At 36.1% G+C, this 18,155-nt stretch overlaps 2 protein-coding genes and 1 long non-coding RNA gene across 8 annotated transcripts; 1 reads left to right on the top strand and 2 right to left on the bottom strand.

Annotated features, from left to right (window-relative positions):
* LOC113689551 (uncharacterized) lies at positions 1–580 on the bottom strand. The gene has a single exon (XM_027207315.2). It carries the CDS (start codon positions 295–297, stop codon positions 97–99), a length of 201 nt encoding a protein of 66 aa, XP_027063116.1. The 5' UTR covers positions 298–580; the 3' UTR covers positions 1–96.
* A 723-nt stretch (positions 581–1,303) lies between these two features.
* Positions 1,304–6,499, bottom strand: LOC113706724 (putative phospholipid:diacylglycerol acyltransferase 2). Its single transcript, XM_027228680.2, has 6 exons — positions 4,695–6,499; positions 4,367–4,589; positions 3,504–3,787; positions 2,798–3,137; positions 2,069–2,322; positions 1,304–1,919 (listed from the first exon to the last, which is right to left on the bottom strand). The coding sequence occupies exons 1-6, from the start codon at positions 5,156–5,158 to the stop codon at positions 1,439–1,441; spliced, it is 2,046 nt and encodes a 681-aa protein (XP_027084481.1). The 5' UTR covers positions 5,159–6,499; the 3' UTR covers positions 1,304–1,438.
* A 5,621-nt stretch (positions 6,500–12,120) lies between these two features.
* Positions 12,121–16,282, top strand: LOC113706733 (uncharacterized). 6 transcript variants are annotated; one of them, XR_003452090.2, is made up of 4 exons: positions 12,121–13,266; positions 13,393–13,766; positions 14,789–14,934; positions 15,201–16,282. It is a non-coding gene; the product is annotated as an uncharacterized lncRNA (long non-coding RNA). The 6 variants fall into 6 exon arrangements; XR_011817817.1 differs by adding an exon at positions 13,859–13,910 and having other exon boundaries at positions 12,121–13,766; XR_003452089.2 differs by having other exon boundaries at positions 12,133–13,766; positions 15,201–15,491; positions 15,572–16,282.
* The last annotated feature ends 1,873 nt before the right edge of the window (positions 16,283–18,155 follow it).

Here is an 18,155-nt window from a genome sequence, read left to right as displayed (position 1 = left end):
TAAAAAGCAAATCAGAAAGTGTATTTGTTATTAATTATATACAATTAGATGAGTCATCATCTAATTAATTACAATCATCTCTGCTTAAGAGAGAGATTATTGGATGGTGAGGCGCCTGGCGCAGATGGTGCAGAAATACTTGCGTTTGGCCTTGAAGTAAAGAGGGACAAAGCAGAATCGCCATTCTTTCTCCACATCCAGGGCTTGAACCATCCCACCGCAGTATGGGCACGCGCCTGGTGCTATTTGCCTTGCCAGAACTCTTTCATCTTCATCACAGACGAATACCAAGCACATCTCTTCTCTGATCTAGCTCTCCTGTTCCGAATTGAAAGATCAATTTCTTCAAGACTGCGTTCGATAGTTGACCGGAAATTTGCTGGTTTTGGAGGAATGCTATAGCCTATAGGGGAAGAAGTTAGTTTTAAGTATTTTATAGAGAAGGAAGATGCGGGCGGAGGTGGGCCGGGGACACCGTGGAGGTGATGGGAATGGAATCTAGAATAGGGTGGTGGGGTCGAGAATTCAAAGGATGCTGAAGGAAAGAAACTGCTGGATAAGTTTGGAACATTCCAAATTCCAAATCCTTAGCGGTGAAGAAATAGGAGTGATTTATATTTTGTACGAAGAAGAAAATAAAGCAAAATATTATTGCCTTGTTTGAAAAGCCAGTTTTTACCAAAAAATTTTTACGTTTTTCGTGTACATTTCTCAATTACTTTTTTACCTCACATGTATCAAATTATTACAGTATATTTTCTATAAAAACTCCAAAAAAATTGCAATCTAAACAATGTAAAATTATTTGCAATCCATTTTTTTGTTATTTTCACACTCAGCATTTGTTTATTATATAGTGTAATAATAAAAATAAGTGCAGATAACGTTTTTCAATATAAATTATCAGACCATAGAACATATCAAATAAATCTACAACTTGAAAATGGTGGATTAATGTCAAATGTAAAAGTTAGGACATAATTTAATCTGATTATGGTAAGAAACAAGGCCATTTATACAGGACATAATTTGGTCTGATTATGGTAAGAGAAAAGGCTAGCTGTAAGAGATTGTTCTCAGCATAATGGATTTTTGCTTTTCCCCTTTCTCATAAGGGTCCATAGTCATTAATCATCATCACTAGCCCATTGAAAGAAATGAATACACGAGTCAATATTCAAACATGATAAGTGGAAGAATTATGGTGATGATAGAAGCCCAAATGGGCAGTCCTTTATTCTTTTTTTCTTTTTTTTTTTTTAGATTGCTGTTTTTGGGTCTGGTGAGGAGATTGGAGTTCCAATTACCAAATTCAATTATCATTACCTTTTATCTAAATTGACCAGTTGTTTACAACATTTTTCAGCTGGGGTTGCTATCAAAATCTTGTTCTTGGTACATGCAGAGCAGTAAACCTCAGTCTCCTGAATAGAGCAATTTAAAGTCTGATATCTATTCGCTCAGACATTCTCATTATATCAGAGTAAACTTTGTCACCTCCCAACCCTGCACCTGAAGCCCCTGCTGCGACCCGCAGAACATCCTCAATGAAGGCCACATTGCCCATTATAGCGACATGTGAACCGCTTTCTAGTCCCCTGCCCTCCAGCAGACTTGTTGGTGCCTTGTGGTGGTACTCTCTTATGTAAGTAGCAATCCCAGATGGATTGAACCTTGTTCTCCCTCGCCAGCCTTTAGCACACATGAATCCCCCACTTATAACTGGTACAGACTCGTCACCATCCCCGAAGTACACTCCACCCTTCAAGCAGCTGTTACTTCCATCTGCTGAGCCATCGATTTGAAAGGGAATACTCTTGCACCTGTCTGAAGGAGTGAGCTTGTACACATAGGACCTTTCAGTGGGTAGTCCAGCACCGTATAGACAGTAAATCTCCATATCTGGAGCATTAGGTAACCTGAAAATTAAGAATTTCACCATATAGCCTGTCAACAAATTTCACCGAACACCAGTGGAAATGAGCTTTAATTACCTCCAACGATGGTAATTAGTACAAGTTTTGATTTCAACGCACAGGTAAAGACTCCGAGTCGCATTCAAACTTACTTGGTTTCTAGAGGATTTGACCAGTACTTGTAATGGTTATACTTGGGGTCATCCAAGTCCTCAGCAATTCCATGAGAGAATTGAGCCTCGGCACGCTGCATCAGTTTTGGAGCCACGAGGCGGAGAAGATCCATTACAGTTTCTGCTGTGTAGGCTTTGTTTTCAGCGACTCTTCTGATGCTGTCATGGCTCATCTCATTATATTCTGTCCATACCTTTCCACAAGACACACTGGCAGAGTTGGTGGAACTTCCCTGATTATATTTCAGTTGTATCATAAAGTATTAGTTGCATGTTCCATAAAAGAACAAAGTAAGATAGAAGACAATGACAAAACTTGCTTTCAAAGGTTGTGCTTGGTCGAAAGTTGAAAAATTAGTTCATTGAGTCAGTCCACGTATAAAAGCAACATCAGTGCCATTGCAGAATTTATCAGCAAATATTGAATCAGTGGATAGGGAGACAAGTCCCAAGATTAGAATCAGATTTGTCAATCCAATTCGGCCTCCCAAGACAATTCAAGAAAAGAAATTCTCAGGTAGTAAGACGTGCACAAGCATGCTTGAGGCATGCATCTCAATCAAGTACCAGTAATTAAAAACTTTACTCACGGATACATCATATGCCACCTGTATTGCAAAACTTTGTGACTCGTTTTATGATGTCTGAATACAGGAGTCAAGATAATTTTGAAGTGGTGCAGAGAAGAACATGGTCCACGGACACTACCTTGAAAACAAGAGGAGAGAATTGTGAAGAAGGCAATTCTGATGCGTTCTTTCCAAAAGATACAATCCTGCCATACTTTGTCAGCTCTTTTACATGGAAAGCCCTTCTGGAGTCACTGTTGTTGCCCTTATCGTCACTTGCAGAGGCTTGCAGCTGCCTTTTCTTCAACGAATCACATACATGTCCTTCTTCAGGTGACCAATCTAGGTTACCCCAGATAGTCTCTCCCCCTTTAGGTAACAAAGAAATGACTGAATCCCATGTTCGACCAACCCTCATAGCATGTTCCAGAGTCTGAAGGCCAAGAGTCTTAGAACTAAAAAGACCAGGCGCCATTGCTCTGCAAAATCAGGTTAAGAATTACCTACCACAATGACTGAAAATGACGGTTAACGAAAACATGCCTTTCATTAATCTGATTCTCTTTTTAGTTTTTGCTCCTCAGAAAAGTTGTAATCATTACTTGTGTAGTAGTACCATATATCAGTAGCAACCAAGGCTCTTTCCTTTCGCTTAGCAAGTGCCAGTTTTTTATTTTTCTTTGTAGTATAGAATTAATAGCTTCGCATCAGTAGATTCATTTCCTTTTTAATCTAACTTCACTGTAGATCCTTGTCTTGTTTTCTTTCTAAAAATTCACATTACTGAAAATTAAAATGCCTAAAATTGCTCCCAAACAGCCTTGGATGAGTGCAAGAAGACCAACCTGAGAAATGCAACATCTTTGCTCTCCGCAGACAATAAGCTGCCAACAGCCTTGGGAACGCCAAGAAATGCTGGACCAATATTCATTATGGCTTTGACATGCTTGTTGCACCAATCAGGGCCACCACCTCCTCCCATAGGGGGAGGGGCTTCGACCCATTTAAGGAAATGCAGAAAATATATGACCCCCATGGAATGAGGCACCACTACCACCTTTTTTCGGCCATTTGTTAAATACATAAGCTCAATTTGGCTCTTTAATATACTAAGAGTTTGGTCCCTGATCTGCTTAGAGGCAATCATAAACTAATCAGAGAAAGCTCAATTACATTCAGCTCTTCACACTTTATCAGAAATCATGGACCTCTTACTGTAACAGCTTTAAAACGTATTTGCAGAAAATCAACCTAGGAGGGTCGTTGGCTGCTAACTCAAAAGCCGCATAATGAACAGTTCTAAATGATAGTATATATTAGAAAGCCACTTTGACAACAGTAAAAAAAAAAAACATGTCCATGCAGACAGGGCTACAGAATTTGCATCATAGCTCTATTTATTGCTACTTAATTCGTCTAGTATGGGACACGAAGGCATATGGGTAATAATAAAATAAGGCTTCCCGTCTAACTATTTTCCGAGTGTTACTAATATTTATTTTCGGGTGCAGCATTAAAAGGCATTAGTTCTGCACCAGCATCGCCCCTTCAATGATTTATGACAGTACTCCATATACAAATGCTTAAATTCGTATAATGATTGATGAACATACTATCGGACTGCTAGAGACCAAAACAGGGAGCAACTTTAGTCTAGAAATATCTGTCCAAAATATCATTGAGAATGACTAATTGAGGAAAATAGTACCTCAGTATTCTGAAAGGATAGCCTCCAATCATAAGCAGCCATATACATATTCTTACCCTCATAGCCAATTTTTGCCAAATTCTCGATTAGGTTAGCCCAAACAAAATAACCAGGAGCAAAATAGTCAGCTGCAACCAGTCCTGCAACAGCACGAACTCGAATTCCTGGAGGATCAAGCCCTGTTTCATTGTCCAAAGAGAGATGCTCCAACAAACATAAAGGCCTAAATTTCACAACAAATTCCCAGAACTGAGTGTCATTACCTCAATGTAACTTTCAAAAACCTCTAAAACTAAAACAAACAGAAATTCCGAAATGCAACTCAAACCTCTTGAATATTTCAGCAAAGTTACCGCCCCAAAGCCGCTTCCTAAACAGGCCTTCAGAGCAAGGCTTCCCTTCCCAGAGTTCAAGGCCTCCTGTAACAATCCCAGGCACCAAAACAACAGGGTGGAGAGCTGTCAAGCCTTCTCGTCTGAGTCTAGCACCAGGAGGTTCAGGCACTTTTAGCCCAGGCAAATTAGCAGTTAAGCAATTGAATGAAAACAGGATCAGCCACCAAGTAGTGCAAATGTATCCAATTATCCAACAACATTTATCTATACATCTCCATTGCTTTGGCTGCCTCTTATTCTTTTTCACTTGTGGCTTCTCAGAAACTTGTTCAACTGCGGAAATTGGACTGTCCTCTTTCTTTTCTGCCTCAGGAGCATCATGTGATTCGTAGCTCACTGGAGAACACTTGACAGGCACTAAAATGCACAGCTTCCTGAACCGAAGAATTGAAGCCATTGTACCAAAATTGGAATAACAAAAAATTTACACTCAGTTTACGCTCACTGACAGTCGAAAATTGATTGATCTAGAGGACATTTTATTGTCTTCGAAAACTTGCCAGGATACCTTTGTAGAAAAATATCATGTCATTTTGCTTGGGACAAGAATTGGAGAATGAGAGCATCAATTTGAGTGAAATTGATGGAAAATTTTGAAGAGATCAAGAACATCGCACAAGGTACAATGAGAGCTGGACGTGAAGATTGAGGTCAAAGAAAAGTAAATAGGCGTTACGGAACCACGAAACACGTGGTGGAAGCAAAACATAGAGGTGTCAAGCAGGGAGACAAGGGAAAAAAATACCAAAAATCTCATTAATCTTCTTCTAAAATTTTAGAAGTAAATGAAAATGCGGTCTGGGACTCTACTTTTTAACTTGTTGCGGTGTGATGGAACCAGAGGAGTCATCACGTAGTTGCTCAGAAGGACACTTGTCTTGGTATTTGCATGCAAAAAAAAACTCTACAACCTCGTGTCAACGGCACTCTTTGGTTTTTATATTGCCCTCTTTCACGTGGGAGATTTCTCGGGCTACCGAGAACTGGAAGGGGTGGTCAGGCGGGGGCTGAGTAATGAGTGCATAAAATGGGAAGAAATTTTATGGGTTCCGTCTGAAACAGTAAGTCCAGAGGTATGGAGACGGCTGAGGCCGAAAGCTACTTGTGGTCACTGTTCACTGTTCGAAGTGAAGAATAACAGTGAAGATTGAATTATTATGTGTTTCACAGGGAGAAAAGAATCCAAGGGAAGCAGTATTACTAGTGTTATTACTTACAACTATTAGCAGTTTGGACTTGCGACACCCTCAATCATCGGAAATTATTGCACACACTACGAAAAACACAGAATCCCAGACCGTCAATGGTAGTGCGGATGGCGTGGACCTGAAAGCTGAAAGCCCAATAGAGAATGTCACAATGTTACATATTCAGACAAACAAGTTTGCTGGCTGCCTATGCAATATTACTGTGTAGACGAATAAGAATAAACAATTAATTCTTCCTTGGAAAGAAATGATTTTTGGGCACCATGTTCAAGAAAAGATGGGGGGATACAGGGTGACCATGTCGTTTCTTTTTTGTGCAGCTGATTTCCGGGAAGCAGCAATGGTTTTGCTGGAAAAGAACAGTGTGAAATGTGATGAAGAAAGGGAATTTGTGGATTGGAATTTACGGCCGGAAAATGTATGTTAACAACCTCTCTGTCAACATTGTAAGAAAATTGCAGAAAAACATGTTACCAAAAATTTTTGATCTGAACTTTCTGCTTCATCATTAGCCTTTTCACAATTGCTTTTTTGCTGTATCGATCATGGTCCCCAACATTTAATGGACCTTTTCAGATTTAGAAGACATAGAATTATCAGTAGCCAATAAGCTACAGGCAAAAATTGATTGGATTAGTTCAGAGTTTGTGATTCTTTTACTAGGATAATTAATGTTGTCTTCATTGTTTTTTGCAGATCAGCAAGATTGTACTTGATTACTAGAAGGATTCCAATATAATGTGGAAGCACTGCCTCCTAGTTTTGTACTTAAGGTGAATTTTGGCAGATGCATGAATGGTACGGTTGGTTCTAGGCAATGTATAGAATATGCATTTTTTCCTTGCAGTGGAAAGAATTTAGGTTGCATTATGGTACAAGACCGTACAAGTTAGAGAATATTTTTATGTCTAGAACACCTAGGATTGTGAATCAACCAACCAAGTGAAGCTTTACAGCATAGAAGACATCGTCTTCTGTACCCGATAAGAGAGCACTATAAGCAATTACAATATCATCTCCCCAATCAGGCTTTGGCAATCAACTTGTGCAGAATGACTCTGATGAATGGGGGTATAAGTCAAAATCAGGCTTTTGAATTGGGTAGAATTTAAAAGATACTTAAGTGGAGTAAAAATTATGGATTTTTATTGTTCTATGGTATAAGAATTAAGAATGATGGGGCAAGTGAAAAAGATCTTAAGTTCAAGATTTAATACGACGATGTTAATTCTTGTTCCACAATACGGATTTTCTATTCCTACTTCGGGATAATTTCAAAGACCTCCCTGAGGTTTCATGAAATATCACTTATCTCTCTTGAGGTTTTAAATATCTCACTTATCACCCATTGAATTGACATTTTGGTAACATTGTCGACCCTTCTAATCAAAAGTAATATTAGAAAATTCATGTCTGAGGAGAGAGACTATTTTAGTGCCCTTAATACCCTTAGACTATAAAAAGTGAACATTTTACAAACCAAGAAAAAAAGTACTAAATTAGAACCATCTTAAAAGTGAGGGGATGAAAGTCAATAAGGATTTATGTTATAACCAATAGTCACTTCCATAAAAGAGAGAGATAGTAAAAGCAAATATTATTCTTTAAACCATTTATAAAAATAAAACCCTCCATAGTATTGAAAGCAATTGGCATGTAAAACTCATACATTTGAGCAATAGATGAAATTCAACTTCAATATCATACAGATAATTTACTTAAAATAGATTGACTTTTTTATGGGTGTAAAAGATGAAAATTGTATTACAAAAAGAAAAAGTCAGAAGTTGACAAACTACAGAGTTTGGAGCTTCAATTACTTCACATGAATAGGAACAAATAAATAAATAGATAAATATAACTATGAAACACAAAAAAAGGGAAAAAAAGAACCTGCAGGTATTTTTCTCCAAATATACTGAATATTTCATTGATTAAATCCTATATTTCATTGACATTTGCAATTCATATATATATATATATTCTTAAAGAAAAGCACGAAATTTAGAGAAAGAAAAACAAGTTTAGAAATTTTAAGTATGAGGGTATTATTAATAATTCTTCACCTTTGATAGTCACATATGGTTCCACTATCACTTTAAGGGTGCTAAGCAAGATTTTGAAAATCTCAGGGGAGCTAGATGATATTTCATGAAACCTTAAGGGCGATTTCTAAAATTATCCCTCCTACTTCATATTAGAGGCAAAAAAAAAAAATTTTTTTTTTTTGGTAACTTGAAAAATCATGTCAAGAATCGTGTTGAAACTAAATCATGTTCATGGCCCTCATGATCTTAACATACTCATCATTTCGTTGTAAACTTATCAAACTGTTTTTTTGAAAAAAAAAAAAAAAAATCAGTTGGGACTTTTGGTTTCCGATTTATTTAGCATCAGCTTTGACTAGCCAAACACGGTTTGCTTCAACTTACATAGCTAATGAGTCGAATGCTTGCGAAATTCCATATTTTGGCAATTTGATCAAGTGGTTGCAAAGTTTGTCCCTTTCTCTCTTTGCACCGAACATTAACCCCGATTTAGAAATAGACATCAGCAAATTGACATGCTACCATGAGTTGTATACTACATTAGCGACTACGGTTACTGCATAAGCAAATTTCTCATCTGTTTCTAAAAAAAGTAACTCTTGGAATACTTTTCTCGTTGATTATTCTCTATGTAAAATGAAATGTCAGTTGGAGGTAATTATTTACGGAGAAGCATGAAAGTCTTGAGCACAATTAGGAAGCAGCACAAAGACTGTCAATCAAATCTGACCAAATGTCAGAACATTTGTCATCCCTATTAAACTTTAATGTGTTGCAGGATCATTTTGACGATGGCATTCATAATATATACCTATTGCTAGAATATTCGAGGAAATTTTGGGTGCATATCAGTTAGGTGTTACACTGTAACTTGTATATGAAAAAACTTTTTTACTGTATATGTACGGGAGTTTTTATGAAATTTTAAATTTTATTGGTACATTTTTTAAAAAAATTTCAATTTCTTCTTCCACTCCAATTCACCACACATCGCCACTCCTCCCCTCCTTCCTTCTATATCGCTGCCACCTTCTTCTCCCCTCCCTCCTCCCCTCTTCTTTCTCCTCTCCCCTCCACTCTCCCACAACTCCCTCTCCTCTAGTCACCGATGGCAACCAGATCCGACAACCAAAGGGGAGGGGATTGCAGAGAAGGGGAAAAGGAACGGAGTGGAGGAAGAGGAAGCTAGGAAAAATAGGAGGGACAGGGAAGTGGGTTGTGGCAATGGAGAAGAGAGGAGAGGAGTGGTGATGGGTGGTGCGTGGTGCGTGGTGCGTGATAGGTGAAAGAAGAAAGAGGTGATAAAATTTTGTGTGTATTTATTTATTAGGTGTATTTGAAAAATGTTTTTGAAGTATTTTTGGAGTGTCAATGTGATCTCCAAAAACAAAAAACTAGTAGTATCTCAAAAAGAAGGGGCAATCCATACGCACGTTTTAGTTCTTAGCAATAAAATGTCAAAAATCTTTATTCATTTATTCCAGCCTAGGCCTTTAGGCCCAAATGTGAGGCTTGATAATATTGAGAACCAGGTCCAATTTAGTGATGTGGAAGCCCGTAACGAAAGGCATACAATTAGGCCCAATTTTTTGACCCGTCACAAAGCTCATGTGATAGTGTCATCCCCAGCAGGCACATGAGATCATAGAGGTATAATTCTCTCTCTCTCTCTCTCTCTCTCTCTCTCTCTCTCTTCCCTGCATACTCAAATTTGTGTAGGAGTAACATTCTTCTGATAACAAAAAGGGGATGAACATATTTAAAGAAGAAATGTTTATTAGTTGAAGAAGATCAAAGCCCAAACACTGTGAAATCAAATCTATGGACATTTCTATATGATCTGCATCTAAGGGTCTGTTTGGTTGGAAGTAAAATGTTTTCCTTGGGAAAATATTTTCCGTGGAAGTAATTTTCCATGAAAATCATTTCCCTTTCATCATTTTCAGGTGTTTGGTTAGTTTATTGAAAATATTTTCTTACTTCATTTTTCTGGTGTTTGTTTAACTTTTGAAATATTTTTACTTTTATCTCTATCTTTACTTTCTACACATTATAACTACATACTTCTTCCCATGCAAAATTAGAAAATTTATCTCATTGTTTAACTTTAAAAAATCTTGGAGAAATGTATATATGAATAAAAAATATCTCCTTAAGCAATAAACAAATTGTTGGTCATTTAGTGTCAAATATCAATCACATGCAATGCTTATTGTGACATATATCTTGCACTCTCACTGCTGAAAGTTTCTCTAGAAAAGAATGTCTCTATTATATATAATTAATTACTAGCATAGGATGAGTATGACGAGGTTTTTTTTTATTTTGAATATACTAGGGGGAGGGTTGGGTGGTACGGGGGAGGGAGTGTAACGAAGAGGTTTTGGGTTCGAGTCCTCCTATTTACACTTAAAAAAAATATATATATATACTACAAGATGTTTTCAGTAAGTTTGGAACATACTACAGGCGGAATGCATGCATTTCGGAAAACAACTTCAGTAAGTTTGGAAGGGAAGTTGTTTTCCATAAGATGAGTGAAAATATTTTACATAGGAAAATGTTTTCAGTAATTTTTGTGCAACCAAACACGGGAAATTAGGAAAATATTTTCCTGGAAAACATTTTCACCCGAAACAAACGGACCCTAAGTACATATTCTTGAAGCAATAATCAAGCGGACGGTGTATGCTCCCACTAGTCTCAGATCCTAAATGTATGTCGCCGTTGATGTTGTCAATTGGTAATGACCTATGCTAGCATCTTCGAGGCAAATGGGCTACCACTAGGATAACTGGTGTAATCCTACAGCAAGATCAACGATAGAAGTTGGACTATTCTAAGTTCTTATGAATGAGATTAAGGCATTGTTCTCACCTGTTTTAGATTTTGCAAAATTTAATTTATGAAAAGTGATTATAAAGAATAATCAGAATTGATAAAAGTTATTCTTTAGCTGATTATGAATTTTAACATTTTTAGCTATTAAAAGACTATAATCTAGATAGAATAGCAAATGAGAACATCATCAACAACTGATTGTTCATGATCAGAATCTGTATTCAGCAAAAATAATTAACTAAGAACAAGTCTTGAATGTGGGATACAGTTTTTCAATATATGTTCGTCTAATCTCGATTAAACATATTGATCATAATGAAATATACATCGAATCTAGGGTTGCAAATAAATCAAACCACTCACTTGTCGGCTCAATTATATATATACACACACACATATATATATATATATATATGTATATGTGTGTATATATGTATATGTATAATTTTAATAGTGAAATAACATAGATATTCCTAATATTTTTGTTATTTATTAAGAAAAATTCATTTTTCTAAAAATTAAATAGTTATTTTTTATTTTTTAAAACTTGAGTAGGCTCGAGTTCAAGTTCGACTAGATTTAAATTTGAGGTCAAATTCGATCTCAAGTTTCACATTAAAAGTTCGTCAAGATTGAACTCAATTTCAAGCTTGATAAATTTGAGTTGAAACACTGCTCGATTAGATTAAAACTCAAATCGATTCAATTCGTTTGCAACACTTGATTCGAATCCATAACATTTGGTGACCAAAGAAACAGGACAATATGATAATGGAATTGGATGCCTTGTACTAATACTCGAAATGTAAACAGCTAATGATTTTGGCCTGGTTCAGCCAATATTCCAACTTGAAACTAGACCTTAGAAGTTAGAATTGCCATCCATGCTTGATTACATCCATCATTTCTTATCTTATCTTACCTATATAGAAAAACACAAGACTTCTACTCCCACAACTGACTCCATGGTGGCGTCTAGAGCCGGAAGGAATTGTTAAAAACAATTTTCTCCCAAAAATGGCCTCAATATTTAGAGTTTTGACCAGAATAGTGCATCAGTGTTGAAGGCATTTCCGTATTTTTACTTGAAATGACTACTTTACCCTCCAAGAGAACATAGCATCTCGGAACAGTCGGAAACTGTTGAGGCCCATTTTTGACCTTTCGCACATCGCTGTTGCTCCTTTGTTCGTCAGCATCCGCATTTCTCCATTTTTGCTTTGCTGTTTCAGACGGAAAGAACAGAGAGCAATTCACCTACTCTACCCCACAGTAGCCATGCTTTCTCCTTTCTTGCATGTCAAATCAAGCCTATTTCTCTTTCATTTTTTTGTTACTTAATCTCTCCTCTTCAAGTGGCAATCATACTCTTTTCTTTTTTTCTTTTTTTTTTGGATACAATAGAATTTATTTTAGACCTATTCCTACTTTATGCTAGGAGGAAAGAAGATCTAAAAAAGTCCAAGAAAAATTCAGAAGGGACTAAATCATCAACTCAAATGGGTGCATAGACATCCGCTCGCAAATTTTTCCAAAAAAGCCTGAATTTTTAAGAATAATTTGATCAAATTCCTTAATCTATATAAGTAGAGTTATAAAATTCTTTTGATGACTAACTACTCTAACAATAGTTCACGTGGCAATCATATTCTAAAAGGGTGAAATGTGGAATTCTTGGTTACTATTAGCTATTTGTACTTGCAGACATGAAACCACAAAGCTTTCCATAGATTAGGTGTAAATTTTTGCCCTAAAAGTCACGGATTTTTTTGGCCCAAAAAATTGTCCGTCATCTGATTCACTAAGCCCATACGAACCCTTATTTCTCAACCTTCAGATCTTTGCCAACGATCTCAAAATTTTACTCTCTCGACTTCGATTTGATGGCTGCGTATTTAGAAGGAAGTAGAATCAGTACTAAAAAGCGGAGGAAGAAAAGGGTGCTTGCGGCTTTATAGGATATGTATGTCTTATTTCAAAATCCGTTTTGTTTTACTTATTGGCCGGAAGTGCTCCCCTCACGCGCATAGGCTACAAGAATGTTGAATCAAATTTTCATTTGGGCCTTTTATCAAACGGATTGTAGGTACAAGAAAGATTGAAGATTTTGTAAGAAATAATATAGTAGTCAGCCCGAAATTTTGCAGAAAGCTAAACTCATTCAAACACAATCACAGAACATTGAAATTTCAACAAATATCACATAGAGAAATTAAAAGGCAAGAAGACACGTGACATTTCATTTTTAGAAAATAACAGAGTAACAGCAGCAAAAGGGTTAAGGAATTTTTACAGTGATTTTCCAACTCACGGTGGTGGTGGCTGATTCCAGCGAGTGGCGGCAGCTCCAGCCCCATTGACACGTTTTTGGATGGAATCTGATTCCTTCTCATTTTAGGCGAAACATGGTAGGAGATTCCTTAGCAGTTCCCTTGTTTTGTTTCCTAATCAGAATCAACACTAACCAAATACAAAAAAAAAAAAAAAAACTCTTTACTAAAGAATTCTTTTCCTTTTCGTCACTGGTTTCCTAGAGCCAGACAGGCCCTACTGAACCCAACTTTCCCGTTAGCCTGGTGTTTTATTGGCATGACAGAGAAACCCTTGAAGACTTACCCAACCTAATCTAGGATTGTTATGTAAAAGGGTGCCTCCACAGCTTCGATCACAACCTATTTGAGAAAAAGCCTCTATGAACTCGAAGCCCAGAAATTCTAAAGTTACCAGAGGAAGCTCTGATGAAGATAGAATCAGCAACTTGCCTGAATCCATCCTCTGCCACATTCTCTCGTTCCTTCCCACAAAATTTGCAGCTGCCACATTCGTTCCGTCCACTAGGTGGAGGTAACTGTTCAAAAAATGAGCTTAAATCAAAGTGGTCTGGTGCCTTTTGTTCCCTTGCTTCCTGGTAAATGCATTTTTTGCCATTCTTTTTTTCTTTATTTTTTTACACCACGAACATAGATACTGTATAATCAGTTTTTTCTTCGTAATTTTCAGCTTTGGTCCGAAAATAGAAAAGGATTTGTAGTAAAATTTCTGTTCGATCTAGGTTAGTTTTCCTTTGATTTGTATCATTAATTTTCTGAACTTTTTGTTAATATTATATGGGCTGATATTTTAAGTATTTAAATATTAGTTTTATGTGCCTACATGTTTTTGCTTTACTCTCATGTATTTTAAGGCATCGAAATATTAATAAAGTATATTTTTTAAAAAAATCTTATTTTCCTTTACTAGCTGAGCCTTTAGGGATATTTACTCTCATGTTTCTTTTGACTTTACCATTATTTTGGAGAAGTGGAGTTGTAAGTCAAGTAATTGTTGGCATATGATTTCTCAAAAGCAGAAGGATAGTAATTCTAATAGATATATGGATTAAAGAACTATGAACAAAAGAGATAAAGAACTGATGTGTCTCATTTGTTAGATAACTTTTGCTAATGAAACTGTGAATGATGAAATATTATTATTTATTCAAAAAAATAAAGGCTTTTTTTGGAAGACTGACATATAAAGTTGAGTCTATAGATTGGATATTCATACAGTGAAAACGGTGATCATTCAAGTTATTCAAAAGACCTCATAAATGGTATAAATTGTATTCAGATCACAAATAAATGGCGATTAGTTCTTTTGTGTCCCTTTTCTCTCTCTTGCAAAATAGAAGAAATAAAAAATTGAACGAGAAAGGGAGGACAAGTCCCCTCTTTTTGCCTAAAAATCGAGGAAAATTTGTTTCAATTTCTCATCCATACAAAACAATCTTACCTGCTTTTGTACTTGCCCACATAAATTCCACAGTGTTATTGATAGATTAGGTGCATCTTTTTACCCTAAGAGTCAGGAATTTTTTCCTGAAAAATTGGTTTGCGTTTGATTACTTCTATTTATACTCTTGAATTCTTCTGAACAATTACATGTTTGTAGGAAAGCATCATTGGAAGTTTGATTTTGGGGGATTTGATCTGATGGGTACTTTTTTGATAAAGAAAATGGAGTTGCTGGTGGTGGAAGTTACATCGATTAATCTTAATACCATGAAAGATGAACTTCTCATGCAAACACTAAACCTGGTGATGAATCTTTCTACTTGTTCTACTAGAAAGATGCTTGCCTTTATTAGAAGGCTTTTCTCCTTCTGTTTCCTATTTTACTGTTCCTCTGCTTATCTGGTTGTCCCTTCATTCAAAATGACTCTAAACTGGTACTTGAGAACAGTGTATTTCCTCTTTGTGGACAATGACTCCCAACTGCATACTAACTGAGTAACTAAGCATGCTATGTATGTATTATACAGCTCAGCTAGCACCCTTTTCTGATTTGCTTTCCTTTTTTTCAGTTTTTCCCTTTTTCAGAGCAGCAATCTATTGCATCTCCAAGACCGGGCATCCTTACCATTGATTAATCAAATGCAACTTGTGTAAAGAGGTTGGCATCTATTGGACTTGATAATACAGAAGTCAACAGGCAGGCTTACAAACAACTTTTATTGACCACTCCTGGCCTCAGTGATTATATCTCTGGTGTCATTCTCTTTGAGGAGACACTTTATCAATCAACCACTGATGGCAAGAAATTTGTGGATTGATCACGTGATGAGAATATTATACCTAGAATCAAAGATGACAAGGTGTGATTGATCTGATAGTTTTAGATATTGAAATTATGGTGTTTGTCACACATTTTTAAATCTCTCACTTTTCTGGACAGGGTTTTGTCTCCCTTACCAGGATCCAACAATGAATCATGGTGCCAAGGTTTAGATGGATTGGCTTCTAGATCTGCCCAATACTATAAGCAGGGCGCGCGGTTTACAGCAGAAAGCCACCAAACAATTGAAGACACTGTTGTCATGTCTTCCTCCAAAACCCCCATCAGCTGAGAAGATCATTGTAAGCCCAGCCAAGAAGCTTAAACAGCAAGAAGAATGCAGTTAGACTCCTGTCAATTGCGACTATAACCTTTTGTTCTTGCAATAAAACAAGTGAGTCCTCAAGGGTGCAGTCCTATTATGCCTCAAAAGCAGTATTATAATCCATTGCTCCAATATCTTTTTGATAGAACAATGCATTCTAATACTTACATCTCATAGAACCTTGCTTAGGTACTTCAAATTATGAGCAGCTTTACAATCATAATAGCATTCATTGTTTCAATATCTTTTGATAAAACAATGAATGCTATGGTTATTGCCATAGAACAATATGGTAGTTAGATTTACAAGCTTATTATGCTGGTTAGAATAGATTGCTCCAATATATTTTGATAGAGCAATAGACTCTAATTCTTACACCTCATAGAGCATTGCTCATCAAGTTGATTCTATAATTTAGTATGAACAGCTTTAAAGTAGTATTCATTTGTCTAGAAAGTAACTTATGACATTATACACATTTATGCATGAACTATTATTACTCATAACTTGGATGCTGTCAATTATATTTGGAACACAATAAATTAGGCATCAAATGTCCTCCTCAGTTCAGATGAATGATTGTTTCATCTAATGAAAATTTATAGTAGTGTTTCCACATGAGAAATTTATTTACCATAAGAATTTACATGTGATTGCCCCTATGCATAAAAAATGAGATTGCCAACAAATTCTTCGATAATTTTCATAGAATATTATTATTATATGCAGCCAGAAAATTTCTAGTTTCTCAAAAGGAGGACAAATAAGATCCTCCCACTGGGTGGGGGAAAAATGGTCCTTTTCTTGACGGTCCAGGGAATGCTAAATTATAGCCAAACCGGTGATCTCTTTTGCTGACCATTCGACAACTAGGATTACGCGTAAACCCATACTGTTTTGCCACCTGCGACACCAAATATATAATGGTGAGCAATGGTTTTGTCGCCATTTGCAAGTTTTGCCGGTGGAAGATTAAAGAAGACCCACAAAAAGGAAAGATGAAAATGAGATGTTCTAGAATTTGAATACAACGTGATTTGACAGAAATTAACTGTCACCAAGTGCTGGAGACGCGCCGAGGAATAGCGTGGTGTGTGCACAGCAGTACTGTAATTTTTCTCATAGATTGTGTGCGAGTATTTTTTTTACTAGAGAAAATGTTTAATCGGATCTAAATCCGAGATCACCTCGAGTCGAGTCAGGATATATCTCTTAAATTATAAACTCCTTATATACTTCTAAAATTATAGGTTATTTACATAAATTTTTATAAATTATTTATCAACACAATTCTCACATTAATTAACTGCTTGATTTAAACATACAATTTTTTATTAAAAAAAACGAGCTGTCGTTACCAAGCATGCTACTCTTCTTGGGTAGGACGGAGTCTGTTACTTTGTGTCGGTGGCATCCGCCATGCCCATGTTTCTATTTCTCTACATATGTGCAACTGTTGCAGCACACCCTTCCCCTTTCGAAATATAAATGCAGTATATCATGTGATACATGCATTTATTCTTAAAGGGTTTTTTTGCTCAATGGAGACGTCCGATGAAGACTCGTTAATACATCTAACATATACTTATCATATACACATATAATTAATACGTTCCCTTGTATTTTCACACTTAACTTAAAAGGTTTTTTTTTTGTTTTTAACAAGGATGTTCGGTGAAGGTTCGTTAATATATCTAACATACACTTTAATTTACCGTGCAAATATACGTAATAACAATTAGTACCGTCTCTTATACTTCTACAACTTTTCTAAATGACTTTAGTTTTTAAAGATATAAAATTTAACACCTAAATTACATCCTAATAGTTAGACAAACCCTTTCTTAAAATACTAAAATTTTTGTTCTTGCTCAGTGAGTTCTATACTTTCGCCCTGTCAGATCCTAACGTTCCAAATCTACTATTCTTTTTCCAACTATTAAAGGGTACAAACAAATACAACTTTCTGTAGGCATTTTCCTCAAAATTCTAAAGTGCGGATGTTTTCTAGCTTTATCACTTCGTCATATATCTTATATGTTGTGTTTAGTTCCGTCTGTGGCATCAATAGTTTTTCACTACTTATCGAAAAGGCACCGACATAAAATGTCTTCTTCTTTTGTTACGAAAATGTCTTCTTCTTTTGGACTAAGTTGGATTTCCAATGTGATCATATGAAAAGTTTTATTGGAATCAACAAAATTCAAACATTTGGCCGAATGCATCACTCAGCATTGTTAATCACTATTTAATCATCATGAATTCCCTAAATACATTGACCATTATATTTTTTGGAGATACATTAATCATCATGAATGACCATTATATTTTTTGGAAAATACGTTGAACAATATCAATGATCCAAAGCTTAAAAAATTA

This window comes from Coffea arabica, chromosome 1e, assembly GCF_036785885.1.
Source record: "Coffea arabica cultivar ET-39 chromosome 1e, Coffea Arabica ET-39 HiFi, whole genome shotgun sequence".
Lineage (NCBI taxonomy): Eukaryota > Viridiplantae > Streptophyta > Magnoliopsida > Gentianales > Rubiaceae > Coffea > Coffea arabica.
This window is presented reverse-complemented; position numbering and strand designations above follow the sequence as displayed.

Bases quoted from the DNA above. Each gene is read 5' to 3' on its own strand.
- LOC113689551 (XM_027207315.2), bottom strand. From the start codon at position 297: ATGTGCTTGGTATTCGTCTGTGATGAAGATGAAAGAGTTCTGGCAAGG.
- LOC113706724 (XM_027228680.2), bottom strand. From the start codon at position 5,158: ATGGCTTCAATTCTTCGGTTCAGGAAGCTGTGCATTTTAGTGCCTGTC. The intron at 3,138-3,503 runs GTTGGTCTTCTT...CTGATTTTGCAG, and splicing joins AAAGATGTTGCATTTCTCAG to AGCAATGGCGCCTGGTCTTT. The intron at 1,920-2,068 runs GTAAGTTTGAAT...CTTAATTTTCAG, and splicing joins TCAAATCCTCTAGAAACCAA to GTTACCTAATGCTCCAGATA.